Genomic DNA, 18,736 nt, shown 5'->3' with positions numbered 1-18,736 from the left:
GGTCAAACAACATTTCAGTGTGCTTAATGTCACAGAAGTTTATACTTAAAAAGGGTCAAATGATTTTATGTATACATTTTACCACAATAAAAATTAGAAATAAAATTTTAAAGAGAGGGGTGGCTGGAAGGAAATGTAGGGTGAAGGGAGAGTTTGTTTAAAATGGGAGCAAGTCAGCATGTTCATCCTATACTGACTGATGGCAGCGGTCCAGGAGAGGGGAAGATATTGATGAGGGCGAGGAAGGTGACAGCTGCCAGAGTGCTGTCCTTGGAGGGGGGTCCAAAGCCCCGGGGGAGGGGCTGGGCATCCTCTGTGGGAGCCTGAGAGAAGGCAGAATCCAGAAGCCCACAATGTGTCAGATTTGCTGCTGGGAAGGGGGCGTCTTCCCGCCCAGTTTGCTTCTATTTTCTCAATGAGGTGAGAGAAGGCGGGCAGGGGCGTGGGAGGCTGAGAAGAGAGGAGGTGTGAATCCTTGTTTTGGAGGGGGTCTTACACAAGATGGAGGCGAGAAGGCAGAGTGCAGCGAGGAGTCCCTGGAAATCGGCAGCACCGTGGGGGGGGGGGGGGCGGTTCTCCAGCAGCATGCAGCTGGTCGGGTGCTTCTTCCACTGAGTATGGCGGGGGCGGAGGGGTGGCAGGGAAGGGATGAGGCAATCAGGGAGATTTCAAGTACGTGATTACACATTCTGGCCACAAAAGCTATGCTGGGCAAAGCTCGAAGTGCACGGAGGTGAGGGGAGGTTGACGATGTTCAGAAAGTGGCTGGGGTCAAGGGCACTGAAGCTTTCTTTACGCTGGAGAAGTGGTTGCTTAGGAGAGGAGGGGGGCAGCAGGTTTCAGGGGCCCTGCGGTAATTAGTAGTGACAAGGTCAAGGGACAGCCTTGGGAGCAGGTGGCTGAGAGGGGCAATACACCACATCCCATCTTGCCTGCTTCCCCCAGAGGCCCTCGGTAATAAACAATGGTAACGTTTGTTTAGCATTTAGCATGTGCTGGGTACCAGAAGGAGAGCTTTAAATTAATTATCCCTCCTAAAGGAAGACTGGGCTGGGGGCAATGACCCCCACGGGGCTCTGAGCCAGCACCACGAGGGCCTTGGGCCTCAGGAAGCTCATGCTTGAGGACAGTCACTGGCCACATGGTGTCACGCTGGTGTCACGCCCCAGGGGGAAGGAATAACCCTGAAAAGGACTCAGCCCTACTTTGCACCCACCCAATGCACCGGCTCAGGAGAGGAATCGCTGACCTGCTTCACAGACTAGGAAAAGAGCTCAGAGAGGCTGAGTTGCCTGCTGTAGCCACACAGCAAGCCCAAGCTTCTTCCTCTATCTTTATTTCCGAGGCCGGGAGCACCTGGCACCCACCTTGACAGACGCCGCTGGCTCACCTTGCAGCCTCCCCTCATGCGCCCAGAGTAATCTACTGGTTGGGGCGGAGGGAAGGGCGGCTGTGTGGGGATCATCCCGCCTACGAGGTTCCTGAAGAGCCCAGGGAGGTACACCAGTTCGTGGTGCTTCAGGGAAAGAAGCCTGCCAGACCAGTTCCCCCCCGAGACAAGTGCGCAGGCGCGGGGCGTAGGCCTGGCAGGTGCACAGCTTGTCCAGTAGGTGACGCCAAAGGGAACGTCCCAAAGCTTCGCGGTGGGAAGCAGGGGAGGATGGGTGGAAGCCGGGAGGGACCGGCGCCAAGCGCTGGACTCCAGAACTTCCTGGCCAGGCTGGGCTCCAGGAGGAATGAGCAGCAAGAATAGACGCTGCTGACGCAAGAGCCATCCCGGAGCAGCTGGCTTGGGCAGGACCCATCCTCCCGCCTGTGGCATCATCTACCTCGCCTGGAAAGCTGACTACTAAAAGGACAGGTCTGGCTTGGGGGCTGAGGCTTTGGGGTCACTTTCCTATCAGTGTGACTTCAGGTTAATCTCCCTGCCTCAGTTCCCTCTCTACAGCTAAGAAGTCCCTAGTAACTATTTCAGATTTTCAGGGCTCCCATTCCCCACCCCTACCCCACAACCATTACACTTCCTGGTGACCCAGCTTTGACTTGCATCAAGGAAACAAAAGCAGGTTTAAATGCCCAGAAACTTTAGTTGTATTTGTCAGTGCAAGACAGAGCTAAGGCACGGTGCGGCGCTTCCGAGAGCTTAAGGGGCAGGAGGGGCCTGCGGAAGCAAGCCTTCTTGGGGGCTGGCCCCACTGGCCAGCTTTTTGTTTGAGGGCTGAGCCTCTGAACCCAGCCCCAGCAGACCCAAGGCTGTGTTGAAGAGGTTGATGGGAGTGGAGCCGTCTGTGATGAGCGTGGATTTCAGGCCCAGGCTCTGGAGCAGTTTTACCTAGAGGGAGGGAGGGAGGAGTCAGAGCTGGTCATGCCCCACCTCCTCGGCTGCCGCTCCAGGGCAGCCACCACCCACTTGCCTGACCCCGCAGCTGTCTCCCAAACTCATCCTCAAAGGATCAGTCAGTGGTAACTGAAGAGTGTAGGGAAACCTGCAGGGCTCGGAGCTGGAGAGGTAAGGCCCCTGACCACCTCTTCACCCCTCTTCTTCACCATTGTACCCCTCTGCTGGCTTGGGTGCAGCCATAAAGTCCTCTCTGTTCCTTAAATGCACCAAGTTGTCCTCCTTGTATCTTTGTGCTCGGACCCTCTGATGGGAAACTCCTCTCAGCTCCACATAGGGCTCCAGTGTCCCCTCTGTAGTGACCTTTCCTTAATCCAACTAATCTGAAGTGTTGCCCCATCACCTTATCACCCTGCTTGACTTCCTTCAAAGCACTCGTCACAGAACGATACTATCTCATTGGTTTACTGGCCACCCACCCAGCGCTAGCTCCTGGCTGAGTCTAGTACAGTGCCTGGCACACACTGTAGGATCTGAGCGCAGTACTGTGCTCAAATGAGAAAGTGGTCACAACACATGTCACAGGGTCGCTCAGCCACTGTTCACCCTCACCCCTGTGCCCCAACATCTTTCTGGATGTGTTTGCCTCCCTGGCTTTGCCTTCTTGGTTCTAGTGTGGCTCCAAGGCAAACCCATGTTTCCCGCCCCTGCTCTCCTCCACTCTCACCTGCATCTCCGGCCCAGCCACAGCCACGTCCCTGATGGTGCTGGGGCCCAGGGCCTCCGTCATCTGCCTGAACTTCTTCACCTCCACTTCAGCCAGCTGCTGGGCCTTGCTCACCTCCAGCTCCAGCTGGGCACGGGCATACACCAGTTCTAGCTCCCTCACTTTCTGTACCCGCTGGAGCTCGGCCTCCTGGAAGGGGAAAAAAGAAATAAAAAACATCATTCTTTGGAGTTTGTGGCCCTGGGGAAACTGTCCAGCAAGATACTCGAACCAGGTACTGGGGTAGGGGAGATGACGTTGCAAACTTGCAGTCAGTTAGGCGTGAATCCTGTTAGGCCACCCTTTGGCTGGCAAGCCATGGAAGCCCCTTCATCCGAGGCTCGGGTCCCTCACCTGTCAAGTGGAGATGATACCCACCCTGATGGCATTAACTAAGAGCATGCTTGCAAAATAGAGGTAACACCTGTTACAGAGCTGGCCAGTGTTTGCGTGCTTACCTGTAGAAATAGGTGCGCTAATCCTCACCTTTGAGAAAGGCATTCAGTGAACTGATAAAAGGCAAAGGGCTTTCAAGAGCTACAAAATATTTGAATAGGGCTTTCTAGTAGGGCATCTACGAGATTCCTACCTGGCTTCAGAGACTGTACTAAAGGTGGGCAGGACAGACTGAGGTGGGGAAAGCTGGTCGTCCTGGGTACCGGGGCTGGAGAGGGTACTCCCACCCAACGTGGCCGCCTACCAGGACATCCCACGTAAAGATTCTCAGCCAGTCTGCCTCATTCGGGGACCTGCCATTTTCACAAGGGTCCAAACTCGTTAACCATGGCTTATGGAGAAGTGATCCTATGCTGGATTCTGAGAGCTGACTAGGGAAGACAGCTCAGAGCTTAGAAAACAAGATAAGGCCAGCATTTGTAAGCTAAGTGCCAAGGAACACGATGCCATGCCACGGCGGAAGAATTCAAAGAAGGAAAAGCTCAAAGGGCGGGAATTCTTGGAGAAGGCTTCTGGAAGGACTTCAAGGACCAAGATGGAAGGACGGCAGGCCATACCTGCAGGCCAGGTATGCAACCTGAGAGAAGAGAGGGGAACTTTATGGGGTGGGGGAAGGGTCATGGAAGCTAGAGAGCAAGGGGGTTTCCCACACGGGGTACACGCAAAGGTACCTGCAACCAAGGTGGCAGGCCCACTGGTCTTCTCCCTTGCAGCTGGGTGTGAACTCAGACACGGTTCCCTGGCTCTCTGCAGAGCTTCCTCGCACCCATCTTTCAAGCCAGCGCCTCAAGGAAACCATGCCCACCACGCCCCGCCCACCTCAGGAAAACCACCCACCGTGCCCCACCCTTCACTGCACTTGTCAAGTTTGCCTGCCTCTTCCACCGGCCTGGGCTGATCCCCACCGTGCATGGAGGTGGTACAGCACCCTGGCGCAGAGCCAAGATTCTAGAACCAGGCGACTCAGAGTTCAATCTGTTGGCTAGCTGCGTGACCTGGGGCAAGTCATTTAACCTGTGAGTTTTGCTAGTCTCTTCTGTACCACAAAAGACGGGATCTGTCTCATAGGGTTGTTGTGAAGACTGGATGAGTTCAGGTGTGTTCGCAGCATTCTCCAGTGCTTGGCACAGAGTAAATGCAATTTAAGCATGAGCTGTAACGCCTGCCTGGTTAGCTGAGGAGCTCCTTCCCTAAACCCTGGTCTTTTTCTGCACAAACTTTGGAGAATGTCTCTTCTGGATCGTCTGCCCCGGGATGGCCCCTGGGCATTCAGGAAACACCACGGCCCACTTCCGCTCAGGTTCTCTCTCCTGGAGCAGGCCCCCCACCTTCCCCGGCGGCTCCCCACGCACCGTGTCGATGGCCAAGGCCTCTGCTTTCAGCTTGGCCTGCAGCACGGAGCCTTCTCCCTCAATCCGCGCCGCCTCCGCGCGCGACTCAGCCTCCGCCTTGGCGGTCCCGGTGCTCTCCACGGCCGTGCTGGAGGAGGGGGCAGCGGGGGCAGCGTCAGGCGGGACCCAGGGGGAAGCCGTGTCCCCCTCCCGCCTTGACCTACGCTGGAGCAGCTGTCACCGCCCTCCCCACCCAGACCCTTGGCCCCTGGCCAGCCTCTTCCCGCCTCTAGCTCTCAGCCCACCTCAGCGCCTCCAGCTCCAAGAGTTCTCTGCGAGCTTTCTCGGCTTCCGACTGGTCCAGGATCTTCTGCCTCTCAAGCCGACCGCGGGCTTCTTGTTCTAGTCTCTGAGCCTCATGCCTGGATGGGAGAGGGGACAGGTAGGCGCTGGCCCTTGGCCAGAGTTGGAAAGGGGAGCGCCAAGGGCAGGGCCCCCAGTCTGTTGGGTGCCTGGAGACAGAGTCCAGTCCACGGAAGGAACTCGACACAAATGGGGGCCCCCTGTGAGCTGGGCACCCTTCTAGACCCAGAGGGTGTAGCAGCGACAGAGGCCACTGCTTTCACAGAGCTTTACCTACCAGTGGGGGAAACAGGTAAACAAGGAGGATTCCAGACAGCGATAAATACCTTGAAGGCAGTACAATGGGTGGCATGATGGCACACGTGGGCCAAGAAGGGCCCTGCTTTGGTTGGGGTAGAAAGCAAAGGACTCTGAGCCCAGGGGTGACCTTTGGGCTGAGGCCTGCAGGAGGGGCCTGCCTTGCAGGGGTCTAGGGGGACAGCTGTCTGGATACAAGGAGCGGCCATGCCCAAGGCTTGTGGGTGGAAACAAGCTGTGCATCTGAGGAGCAGAAAGGAGCGAGAGTGGGGGGCTAGAGGGGTGGGGGTGGTGGCTGAGGCGCATGAGGTGGGGGAGAAGATTGGAAGGCATGGTGGGAAGGAGGCAGGGGCTGCAGCCCAGAGTACCTGGAAGGTTCCAGAAAAGACAGTGGGTTTTCTCATGAGAGAGATGGGAAGCTGCAGGAGCAGGATGCTGCCTGGCTCATGCTAAGTGGGTCCTGTGCCCGGTGGGTGCAAAATGGATCTTTGAGGCAAAGGAAGGTGGGGAAGGATGGCAGCGTGGACCAGAGTCCTGGTGGTGGGGTGGACACGGTGGCCCTGGAGAGAAGGTCGGGCTGGCCCACAGCAGGCGTCGCGGTCCCCAGGCCCCACTCACTTGGCGGCTGCCTCCTGGGAGTTGGTGGTGATCTCGATGGCCAGCTGCACGCTGCGCTGCAGCGCGTCCCGGGTCCTCTGGTCCACGGGCTCCACCGACTGCACGTCCACGCTGCTGACCACTAGCCCGTTTTGGGGGAAGACCGCCCGGTCCCGGGGCTGGGGCAGGACCGTGCCGTCGGGCCCCTTGCCTTCCGGAGCCTCGAAGCCGAAGACGGCGGTGCGGATGACGCGGGCCGAGTTCTTGTGGAAGTCGTCGAAGGTGACGGAAGCCACGGCCCCCCGCACCCGGGACGCGATGGCCTTGCAGGCGTCGCCCACGAAGTCGGGCACCGAAAAGAGCTTGGCTGCCTCCTGCGGGTCCTTCCAGTCACTCAGCTCAAAGTGCCTGTGAGCAGAGGGGCCCAGGATGCGGGAGCTGCTTTCCTCCAGAAAACAGCAAACTCTTTTCCAGGAGGACCTCAACGCTGGCCCACCAAGGCGAGAGAGGGTCTCCAAGGCAGAATGCTGCGTCAGGGCCTACCAAGTGCTGGGCCTTTCCGAAGGAACTTACACATGCTTGCGTTCCAGTCGTGCGGCCACCCCACGAGGTGGGGTGAATGTCACCCCATGACAGACAAGGAAAGAGGGGTCCAGAGAGGTTGAGTGACTGGCCCAAGGTCACACAGTATGTGGCAAGTCACAGTGGGAGCCCAGGCAGTCTGGCTCCTGGGTCTGTGCTCTGAGTCATTAGGCCATGTGCCCCTGGGTCTGTCAGTGCCCCATCTGCCTTTGTCATGGTACTGGCCACTCAATTCCAGCTCAGAGGCTCCAGTGTGGCCCAGCGTTATTTCTGTACATGCTTCTTTCCCCGAATTATCAGGGCTGACATCTAACTACATACCGCGCATTTGTTCTCATTTTCATTGCCTCAAACTTCCAACAGCCCCACAAAGGAGGTGGCGCTGTTGTCATCCTCCTCGTACGGATTGGGAAACCAAGGCAGGCACCATCACTTGCCCGGGATGGCCACTCCCAGGGCTCACGACCGCCTGCTCTTGCTATAGCCTTACAGTTAAGAAGGATTTGGCCAAATGCTGGGAGCTGACTGGGGGTAGCGGCCCACATGGCCTCTCGAGAGCCCCGTCCGGGGAGGTGGGGCAGAAGACTGGATTTGCAGACCCTGCCGGGTTTCCCTCTTGCCCACGGGAAGGCATGCCAGGAGGGGCTGCTCTCTCGCTCAGGGTTCCCCGAGCCTCACCCAGGAGGAGCCCTTGCCGCCCCCAAGCCTGCCAGCCCTCACCAGTTGTAGGCCAGCTGAAGCTGCAACCTGGCATGGTCCGCCGTTTCGATGGTGATGACGTCTGTGAAGAAATCGGGCCCGAGAAGCAGGCAGAGCGCGCGGCGGGCGTGGGGACGTTTGGGCCTCCCCGCTGAGAGGGACAACACCGTGAACTGCTCCTCGGGACCCAGCGACACCAGCTCGGGCCCAAAGACCACGCTGCAGGGGGAGCCTGGAGTCAGACCCCCGGGAGAGCCTCTCCCGGCTCCCCCGCCGCCCAGGCGCCACAGCCTCACCGAGCTCTCTTGGCCCTGTAGTCGTACACCTGCACGGCGGCGTTGTGCGGGACGCGGTAGCTGACCACACACGTCTTGTTCCGGACGGCTGGGAGCCGAGTGGTCTTGGCCATCTCCTTCTCGCCCCGGTCAGCCAGCGGGTCCTGCCCTTTGTTCAGCAGCTCCTCCACCCCAGGGGGCAGCTCTTTCTCCCACAGGACTTCATCCTGGGTCAGCATGTAAGTGCTTCCAATCACCGCACGTACCTGGAGAGAGGAGGGCAAGGTGGGGTTTCACCAGGGAGCGTGAAATGGGGAGAGCCCCACCTGGCGGTCCCCACAAAGAACTGGTCCAGGGAGGTGGCACGGCATCATGGTTAAAAGCGGCCGCCGCCCTGAGCCTCAGCAGAGTTGCAGCTCCTACTCTCTGGTTTGTTGGACTTACCCAGGTCAGCTACCAGGGAGGTGATGATGGTCAACCACCACACCAGGGAATCAAGAGCGCCTACAACTGCAAGCAGGAGAGCTGCATCCATCATCCATGTGGAGTCTAAGCCCCCTCTTGATCCAGAGGTGGAGGGGACATCGCCATCCCAGGGCCCACAGGATGGAGGAATAAAATATGGACTAGAGTGGACTTACTGATATTCTACTATGAAACTATTGTGACGAGTAATAGAAGAAATTGGAGCATTGAGGTGGAGAAAGTGGTCACAGTAGTTGCTGAGGGCAGGGAGAGGGAAGAAGAAATGTGATGTGAGGACATTTTTTGGGAATCTGAGTTGTCCTAAATGATATCGCAGGGACAGATGCTGGACATTATATATCCAGCCATAACCCACTGAATGCACCGGGGGAAGAGTGCGAACTACAGGGTAAACTAAAATCCATGTGGTATAGCAGTGCTCCAAAATGTGTTCACTGAGTGTGATGAGCATGCCACAGTGATGGGGGAGGTTGTTGGTGTGGGAGGAGTGGGGTAGGGAGGTGGGGGGTATATGGGAACCTCTTATGTTTTTTTAATGTAACATTTTTTGAGATGTATATATCTTCAAAAAAATACAATTCACAAAAATCATGGGGGTGGGAAGTGGGTTATATGGGCTCTTATGTTTTCTAATGTAATGTTCTTTGTGATCTATTAACTTTAATTAAAAAAAGTGTTAAATAAAATCTCAAAACAATTTTGCAATCTAAAAAATGTATTAATAGAAGGAAACCGCTTTAATTAAAAAAAAAAAGCGGCCCCTGGAATGAGCTGGGGTTCAAACCCCGGCTTTCCCACCTGCCAGCTCTGGCATCTGGCAGGCCCTTGGCCTCTGAGCTTCGGCTTCCTCATCTGTAAAATGGACACGACAAGACTACCTCACTGGCATGAGGAATGAATGACACTCTATGTGCTGGGCTGAGAACAGCACCTGATGCGTAGTAAGTGCTCATTACTGGTTCTTCTGGAGCTTTCCTTCAAGGGGCAGCCTGGAGGGCACCCATCGTGGGATTCTGAGCTGGACTTCCAGGTTAGACTCTTAGAGGAGGCGTTGGAGAGGAGGTCCTAAACTGCCCCAAGGTTGCGTTTAGGGGAGGTGGCGAGAAGGAAGGACTCCCCCAGGATGTAGACATGGGGAGAACGGGGTGGGATCTCATGATTCCCAGATGACGACCCAGACTCACTGCAGGCTGGGCCCAGATCGGCAGTGGGTCAGAGTCTCCCACCCAGAACCAAGCTCCTCCTTTCCGATGGGGTTTAAGGTTTGACATTAGATCTTGAAGATAAACACAGGGATGGCGACTACAAAAGGAATGCCTGCCCCGCCCCCCTCCCAGGTACTGCTGTGACCTCTCCAGGCACCCCTCTTCCCACCAGCATCACCCACGACCCCCACCCCCCCACCCCCAGAGGAAGCCGGTGCCGTGGAAGCAGCAGCGACCACCCCTCCCCACACCGTTACCTTTCCGGTCTTGACGTCGCGCACGTAGATGCCCTCATTCTCGTCCAGGGGGATGGCCTGACGCTCTTCCACCACCTCCACCATGGCAGGCGGCACGTACTCCAGGGGCCCACGGATGAGCCAGCGGTCCCCGGGCTGGTGCAAGACCTCGTCCTCCTCCAGGGGCTGCAGGGCCCTCAGCAGCAGGCCTTGCAGCTCCGACAGCACGTACACGTCCTGGATGCCTCGTTCCAGCCTCTCCCCAGGCTGCAGGAAGAAAGACTTTTCTCCCTTGTGGGGAGATGTGGGGGTTAGGGGCAGCCATCTCTGATGGCCCCTCACCAGCCCCATCTGGCCCAGAAAACTATCTCCTCCACCCCCGCCCTGTGCACACACAGCAGGGGGTACTACCTTCCCAGTCAGACCCTGTGCAGGTCCCTGCAGAGCCCCCCTGGGCAAATCTGCCCTTGGGAAGTGCCTTAAACCTCTAGGACCAGATGCTCACAAGGTCAACAGTTAGGAGTTAACCCATCGTCCCTCCCCATTTCTCCCATGGTTTTCTTAAAAGAGGGTAGCCCAGGGATTGGTAAACTCTGTCCTTTGCGCCAAATCCAGTTTATGTATAAAATTTTCTTGCACTCTCTACCTCACATACTGTAAAATTTACCCTTTTAAAAATGTGCAGCCTGTTGTTTTTGTATATTCGCAAGTTGTGCAGCTGCCACCACCATCTAATTCTAGAATGTTTCCATCACCCCAAAAAGAAACCCCTGTGCCTATTAGCAGTCCCTCCCCAGCAGCCACTCATCTCCTTCCTGACTCCAGGTATCACCTATTCTGGACAGCTCATATAAATGGAATCACACAAGTGGCTTCTTTCTCTCAGCATAATGTTTTCAAGGTTTGCCCATGCTGTGGCAGGTACCAGCACTTCATTCCCTTTGATGGCTGGATAATATTCTCTTGTATGGAGACAGTGCACTTTGCTCATCCAGTCATCAGTTTTTGGTCATTTCTACTTGGTCTGTCTTCTGATTTTTCAATAAAGTGTCGGGGGAACACGGTCACGTTTCGTATTTTACCCATGGCCTGTGCTGCTTTCTCACCGTAACAGCAGAGTTGAGGAGTCACGACAGAAATCATGTGACCCACAAAGCCCCAAATTTCTACTGTCTGGCCCTTTCCAGAGAGTTTGCCGACCCTGGCAGTCCCACACAGAGTTCAGAGGGAGGAGGGGCTGGGGGCTGGTAAATCAAGAGTTTCCTTTTGCTTTTTGGTTTTTTGAGTTTTAAGAGTCAGGTCTCTTTGAATCCAAGGAAGTTGCGTGCATGCGTGTGAGGGTGACAAAGATGCTGGAGCAGAGGGGTGTGCAACGTGTGAGAAAGAGCTTCAGGTCTTCAGGAGTGGGGCAATAAGGCCAGGGAGGCTTCCCAGGAGAGGGAGCACAAGACCCGAGGCCTTGTGGGGTATTAGGAAGCTGCTGGAAAGTTAAGCGGAACAGTGTTTCAAGCAAACAGAACTAAGTGCCAAGCCCTTAGCGACCTTGGTGTTTCCAGAACTGACGCCTGGGTGTACAGGAGGGAGAGAGGTCAGAGGGCGTTCATGCCTCTCGAGGGCATTTGCCCTCCAGGGCGGGCCTCTGGGGGCGGCGGACAGGGTTACCTTGACGACGCGCTTTTGCCCCAGCTGGTTCTTTCCATCCGGCCCAACGGGGTCAAGGATCACGCAGTAGTGGCGGGGGCCCAGGGTGGTGATGGGCACGACACCCAGCACCTCCTCGTGGACGTCGGGCACGTGGGCCTCTGTGTCCCGCACCGTCACCAGCCATTCCTCCCCAGTGCGGCGGGCCATTCCCATAAAGTCCCGGAAGTTCTGCCGAGCCCGGAGGTGCAGGGCTGTCTGTAGAGCAAGATGTGGGGGAGCGGGGCGGGGAGTAAGCCCGCCACTCACTTCCTCAGGCGAATCCTGAACAAGCAGCAACTCCAACCCACAGGCACCGGCCCGCTCCCAGGCCCGAGCGACGATTTTTGAATGCTTTCAGATAACCCAAGTGAGCTGATTTGAGTTCTTCCCTTTTAGTGGCTCTGAAAGCATCGCTGCTCTTCTACTCTCATGTTCTCTGCCACTCTGGGAGCTCCTTTCCCCGAGGTGCCCCTTAACCCACCATCTCCAGAGCCCAAACCTTTTCTGTGAGGATCACGGCGTCCACCAAATCCAGAACTTCCTCAAACACGGCCGGGAGATATGCCCCCACTGAGCGGACCAGCCATTCTTCTCCTGGGCCAAGGGCAGAGAAGGGAGGGTCAAGGTCAACCTGCCTGTCCTCCAGCTGTCACTTCCTGCAGCCCAGACAGTAACAGAGATGTCCCTAGGCTCAAGGGCTGGGCAGGTGTCCTTGTATTTTTTCCTTTCCATGAGGTCAGAGGAAAACTAACCTGTCCCTAGGAACATTATACAACCCTTAGAAGACGCCCACTCAAGTTGTCACTACACCAACACCTTGCTATGCTTCCTCTGAACACCAAAGCCCAACTTTTTACTTCCCATCTTGGCCCTAAAGTGGGCATCAGAGGTGCCTCCAGTGGAGTTGTGGATGTCCCTTTTAGGGTACCAGAGTGCCCAGGCACAAGTCCCAGCCTTGTCCTTCCTGGCTACATGCCCAGGGCAAGTAACTTCCATGCCTCAGTTTTGTCCACCTGGAAAATGAAAATAGCACCTCCAGATTGTTTGAGGACAAAATAACATTTGTAACACATGTAGAACCACACCTGGCATTGAGCGTGCACTGCCTTTGTTCACTGTATTTGAACAACATGACCATGGCCTCAGCTTAGGATGAAGCAGAGATAAATATCCCCAAGTCAATGTGATCATGAACAAACACAGGCTCAGGGCTGAGGTTGAACCAGCATGAGGCAGGTTAGGGGCAGGGAGAAGAAATGGCAGCCTTCAATATCTTTCAAGAGATACTGGGGAAAGAAGAATTGGAAGGCATACATAGAAAAATAGCAAATCTTATGGGAAGGAAAGGCACAATAAATGAAATGTAAAATACACTGGAGGGGAGCAGATGTAGCTCAGTGGCTGAGTGCTTGCCTTGCATGTACGAGGTTCCCTGGTTCAATCCCCAGTACTTCCTTAATAAAAATTCATTAACTTGAAAAAATTAAAATACAGCAGAGGCATATAACAGCAGATTTAAAGAGGCAAAAGAAAGGATCAGTGAGCTTGAAGATAGGAACTCTGAAAGTGAACATACAAAAGTACAGATAAATAAAAGAATTGGAAAAATTTGAACAGTGTCTCTTGGAACTAAATGACAGCAAGAGACATGTAAAATATGTGTCATGAGTGTCCCAGAAGGAGAAGGGAAAAGGGGCAGAAGGAATATTTAAGGAAATAATGGTAGAAAATGTCCCAATCCTATTGAAGGAATAGATATTTGTGTCCAAGAAACACATCATGTTCCCATCTGAATAAATCTGAATAGAACTACTCTAAGACACATAATAATCAGAATGTTAAATGCCAAAGATAAAGAGATTCCTGAGGGAGCAGATGGGGCTCAAGTGGTTGAGAGCCCCCCTTCTACATGGGAGGAACTGGGTTCAGGTTCTGGTGCCTCCTGAAAAAAACAAAAACAAAAACAACAAGCATAACAAATGAAAACTCAACTCAGGGAAGCCAATGTGGCTTGGTGGTTGAGCACCAGCTTCCCACAGATGAGGTCTTAGGTTCAATCCCCAGCCCCCAGTACTGAGAGAGAGAGGAGAAAAAGGAGAGAGAGGAGAGGAGGAGAGAGGGATGGCGAAGGGGGAGAGAGAATGAACCCTGAGAGCAGCAAGAGCAAAGAGATGCATCCTATGCCCATATACAAGGGATGCCCAATAAGATTAAGTTCTGATTTCTCATCAGAAACCATGGAGGCAAGAAGGAAATGGTATGATATATTTAAGATACTGAAAGAAAAATCTGCCATCCAATAATCTTATATCTGGCAAGACTGTCTTTCAAAAATGAGGGCGAGGGAAACGGACTTTGGCCCAGTGGTTGGGGTGTCCGTCTACCACATGGGAGGTCCGTGGTTCAAACCCCGGGCCTCCTTGACCCATGTGGAGCTGGCCCATGCGCAACGCTGATGCACGCAAGGAGTGCCGTGCCACGCAAGGGTGTCCCCCGCGTGGGGGAGCCCCACGCGCGAGGAGTGCGCCCGTGAGGAAAAGCCGCCCAGCGTGAAAAGAAAGAGCAGCCTGCCCAGGAATGGCGCCGCCCACAAAAAAAAAAAAAAAAAAAAAATGAGGGCGAGTTTAGAATATTCACAGATAAACAGAAACTGAGAGAGTTTGTAACCAACTGTCTGGCTTGGCAGGAAACACTGAAGGGATTGCTACAGTCTGAAAAGACAAGACAGGAGAGAGGTTTGGAAGAGAATCTAGAAATTGAGATTATATTAGTAAAAGTAAACTGAAAGTATAAAAAGAGTAGTGAAAAGAAGATATGATAGATAAAAACCCAAAGATCAAAATGGGTGAAGAAATGCCTTTACGGTAATAACATTGAATGTTAATGGATTAAACTTCCCAATCAAAAGACACACACTGGCAGAATGGATAAGAAAATATAAGCCATCTATAGGTTGTTTACAAAAGAGTCCCTTTAGACCCAAGGATACAAATAGATTGAAACTGAAAAGCTGGAAAAAGATATTCCAATGCATGCAGTAACAACAAAACAACAACAACAACAAAAAGGAAGACTAGCTGTACTCATATCAGACAAAACAGATTTTAAAGGCCGGCTGTAGGAGAGGGTTGCTAGTGTAGGGTGTTGGATGTGGGGGGTTATGTGTGACAGGGTGCACCTGGGGCAGGCATGTATGGAATATGTAAGTGTTCATCTTGTCATAGTGTTATATCAGTGAGTGGAGACCCATACAATAAACAAGAAAATACCAAACTCCCACCCTGAGGAGTCCTGCTGTTCTCAATTAGAGGGACATGAATCCCTTGAGAACATAGGCAGTACCTGATAAAATAAAACAGAAGGATATGTCAAACCCTCAATATTACTGCAAGTAACTACAAATTCTATTCTTCAAAAATTGAAACTTAGTGGTTACCATAGGTTTTGAGGGGAGAGGAAGGGAAGAATAGAATAGATAGAACATAGGACATTTTTACAGAAATAGAATTGTTCAGCATGATCTTGCAATAACAGATACAGGTCACTTCAAATTTCGTCAAAACCTATAGAAGTGTATAATCTTAAATGTAAACCATAATGTAAACCACTGGCCATGGTTAGTAGCAATGCTTCAATATTTGTACCTCATTTGTAACAAATGTATCATCCACATTTTACAATAACATGTAAAATGTTATTAATAGGGAAGAGTGGAAAAGGGGGAGGGCATTGGGTATATGCAAATCCCCTATAGTCTCTATGTGACTTTTATGTATCCTAAAACTTCTTTGAAGATAAAATAGGAGAAAAAAAAAAGGACACTGGGGAAATATATGGAAGAATATGTCACTGTACATACAACAGATCTTACAGTGATGAAAGACACAATGTCTAAATTTTTTTAGAAATTTGTATTTTATTGGTTATTTAAAATTATTATTTTTCTTATTTTATTTGATTATTTTGTTGGTTTCATTTTCTGAGAGAATCGCAGGGGAGGATCACTGGTGCAATGTGTCAGTGATGGGGAGATGCATGGGAAGGGGCATGCCTCTAAGGCATATGAATATGTTCAAATGTTCATGGGGCATTGTCTCAGTGGGCAGAGATCCACACAATAACTGAAAGAATACTGAATTCCCATCCTGGGGAGTTCTGCTACATTCTCAAATAGGACAGCAAGAATAGGTGTAATATGGGGGCATTTTCAGGACATTGGAGTTATCCTGAATGACACTGCAGTGATAGATACAGACTATAGTATATTTTGTCATAACCTACAAATTTGTCCTGGACAGACTGTAAACTATAATGTAAACTAATCCATGGTTAGTAGCAAGGCTTCAATATGTGTTCATCAATTATTGTAATAAATGTACCACACAAATAAGGGAATGTTGTTGATGTGGGAGAAAGAGTGGGAAGGGGAGGGAATGGGGTTTATGGGGATCCCTTATATGTTTTATGTAACATTTATTTAACCTAAAACTTCTTTAAAAATAAAAAAATAATAATAAAGCAAGGCTGCTATTAGAGACAAGGAAGGTCATTATAAACTAATGAAAATGGCAATTCACCAAGAGGAAATAATAATCATAAACGTCTATGTACCAACCAGGATATCCCAAATTATCCCAAATTACATGAGGTAAACACTGGTAAAACTGAAGGGAGAAATAGATGTACAATAATAGTTGGAGACTTCAGTACACCACTATCATTGGATAAATAAACTGGGCAGAGGATCAATAAAGAAAAAGAGAGCTTAAATAATATGATAAACAAACTAAACCTAAAAGACATATACAGAACATTGAGGCCCAAACAGCAGAGTTACATTTTTCTCAAGTGCTCATGGATCTTTTATCATTATAGGCCATAAATTGGGTCACTACACCAATCTCAATAAATTTAAAAAGATTGAAATTATACAAAGCACTTTCTCTGATAATAATGGAATATAGCTGGAAATCAACAATAGAAAGAAAAAGGGAAATTCACAAATATATGGAGATTAAACAACACTCAAATAATCAGTGGGTCAAAGAAGAAATTGCAAGAGAAATCAATAAATACCGAGATGAATAAAAATGAGAACAAACATATCAGAACCTATGGGATGTAGCGAAAGCAGTGCTGAGAGGGAAATTTATAGCCCTCAATGCTTACATTTAAAAAGAATGGCTAAAATTAACTACCTAACTGCACACCTGGAAGAACTAGAAAAAGAACAGCAAACTATGCCAAAGCAGAAGGGATTAAATGACAAAGATCAGAGCAGAAATAAATGAAACTGAGAACAACAAAAAACAATAGAGAGAATTACCACCACCAAAAGTTGGTTCTTTGAGAAGATCAGCAAAATTGAAAAATCCTTAGCTAGACTGACAAAGAAAAAAAAAAGAAAAGATGCAAATAAAATCAGAAATGAAAATGGGGGCATTACAACTGACCCCACAGAAATAAAAGATGACACTATAAAATATAATACTATAAATATGAATATATATGTTTATATACTAATAAATATAAGAGGATACTATGTATGCCAACAGACAATATAGATGAAATGGATTCCTACAAACATATGAACAATCCACATCAACCCTAGAAGAAATAGAAGACCCTAACAAATAAATCACAAGCAAAGAAACTGAAACAGTCATCAAACAACTCTCCAAATGAAAAGCCCAGGACCAACCAGATGGATTCACAGGTGAATTCTATCGTATATTCAAAGAAGATTTAATATCAATCTTATACAAACTCTTTCCAAAAATTGAACAGGAAGGAATGCTACCAAATTCATTCTATGAAGCCTAATACCAAAGCCAGATAAAGATATTATGAAATATGAAAATTACAGATCCATTTCCCTAATGAATTGGATACAAAAACCCTCAAAATCCTGGCTAATCAAATCCAACAATACATTAAAAGAATTATTCACTATGATAAAGTGGGTTTTACCCCAAGCATGCAAGGGTGGTTCAACACAAGAAAAGCAATCAATGTAATATATCACATTAAGAAATCAAAGAAGAAAAATCACATGATCATCTCGATTGATGCAGGAAAGGCATTTGATAAAATTCAGCATTCTTTCTTGATAAACATTCCAAAAGATAGAAATAGAAGGAAATGTTCTCAACATGATAAAAGTCATATATGAAAAATCCACAGCTAACATTATCCTCAAAGGAGAGTGAAAGCTTTCCAGTTAAGATTGGGAACAAGACAAGGATGTCTACTATCACTACTGTTGTTCAGTATAGTGCTAGAGATTCTAACTAGAGCAATCAGACAAGAAAAAGAAATAAAAGGCAACCAGACTGGAAAGGAAGAAGTAAAACTAACTATTTGCACATGATATGATCCTATACCTAGAAAACCCTGAAAAACCTATAACAAAGCCACTAGAGCTAATAAGCAAATTCAGCAGAGTGGCAAGATACAAGATAAATACACAAAAATCAACAGAGTTTCTATACACTATCAATGAGCAATCTGAGGAGAAAGCCAGGAAAAAAACTCCATTTAGATAGTGAAAAAATGAATCAAATATTTAGGAATAAACATAACCAAGAATGTAAAGTACTTATATTCAGAAAACTACAATGCATTGCTAAAAGAAATCAAAGAAGGCCTAAATAAATGGAAGAACATTCTGTGTTTATGGTTGGGAAGACTAAATATTAAGATGTCAATTCTACCCAAATTGATATATAAATTCAATGCAATCCTGATAAAAATTCCAATAACCTTTTTTAAAGAAACGGAAAACCCAATTATCATATTTATTTGGAAGGGTAAAGGGCCCAAAATAGTCTGAAACAAAAAAGAACAAAGTTGGGGGACACTCACTTCTGGACTTTAAATCATAACACCTTGCTGCAGCAGTAAAAACAGCATGGTACTGCCATAAAGATAGACACATAGACCAGGGAACAGAACTGATAGTTCAGAAACAGACCCTCACATCTATGGTCAAGTGATTTTTGACAAGGCTGTCAAACCCACCTAGCTGGGACAGAATAGTCTATTCAATAAATGGTACTGGGAGAACTGGATATCCATATCCAAAAGAAAGAAAGAGGACCCCTACCTCATACCTTTTACAAAAAATTAACTCAAAATGGATCGAAGACCTACCTATAAAAGTTAGAACCATGAAATTCTCAGAAGAAAATGTAGAGAAACATCTTCAAGACGTGGTGGTAGGAGAGGGTTTCTTAAACCCTCGTTTGTTTTACACCAAAAGCACGAGCAATGAAAGAAAAAAAATGGGTAAATGGACCTCCTCAAAACTAAACACTTTTGCACCTCACATGACTTTGTCAAAAGGGTAAAAAGGCAGCCAAGTCAATGGGAAAAAATATTTGAAAATCACATGTCCAATAAGGGTTTAATATCCATAATATA

The 18,736-nt window shown here is 49.7% G+C and overlaps 1 protein-coding gene across 1 annotated transcript in view; it reads right to left on the bottom strand.

Moving 5' to 3' along the window:
- Nucleotides 1-2,067: 2,067 nt before the first annotated feature.
- MVP (major vault protein) overlaps nt 2,068-18,736 on the bottom strand; it is a 38,663-nt gene continuing 21,994 nt past the window's right edge. Inside the window, exons 6-15 of the mRNA XM_004479351.4 lie at nt 11,814-11,908; nt 11,294-11,530; nt 9,653-9,922; nt 7,726-7,970; nt 7,451-7,648; nt 6,170-6,556; nt 5,197-5,313; nt 4,913-5,039; nt 3,066-3,254; nt 2,068-2,332 (exon numbers count right to left, since the gene is read on the bottom strand). Of these exons, the coding sequence (XP_004479408.1) occupies nt 2,144-2,332; nt 3,066-3,254; nt 4,913-5,039; nt 5,197-5,313; nt 6,170-6,556; nt 7,451-7,648; nt 7,726-7,970; nt 9,653-9,922; nt 11,294-11,530; nt 11,814-11,908 (2,054 nt within the window). The 3' untranslated portion in view covers nt 2,068-2,143. The remainder of the gene's footprint in view (nt 2,333-3,065; nt 3,255-4,912; nt 5,040-5,196; nt 5,314-6,169; nt 6,557-7,450; nt 7,649-7,725; nt 7,971-9,652; nt 9,923-11,293; nt 11,531-11,813; nt 11,909-18,736) is intronic.

The sequence above is a fragment of the Dasypus novemcinctus genome, chromosome 23, assembly GCF_030445035.2.
Source record: "Dasypus novemcinctus isolate mDasNov1 chromosome 23, mDasNov1.1.hap2, whole genome shotgun sequence".
NCBI lineage: Eukaryota > Metazoa > Chordata > Mammalia > Cingulata > Dasypodidae > Dasypus > Dasypus novemcinctus.
This window is presented reverse-complemented; position numbering and strand designations above follow the sequence as displayed.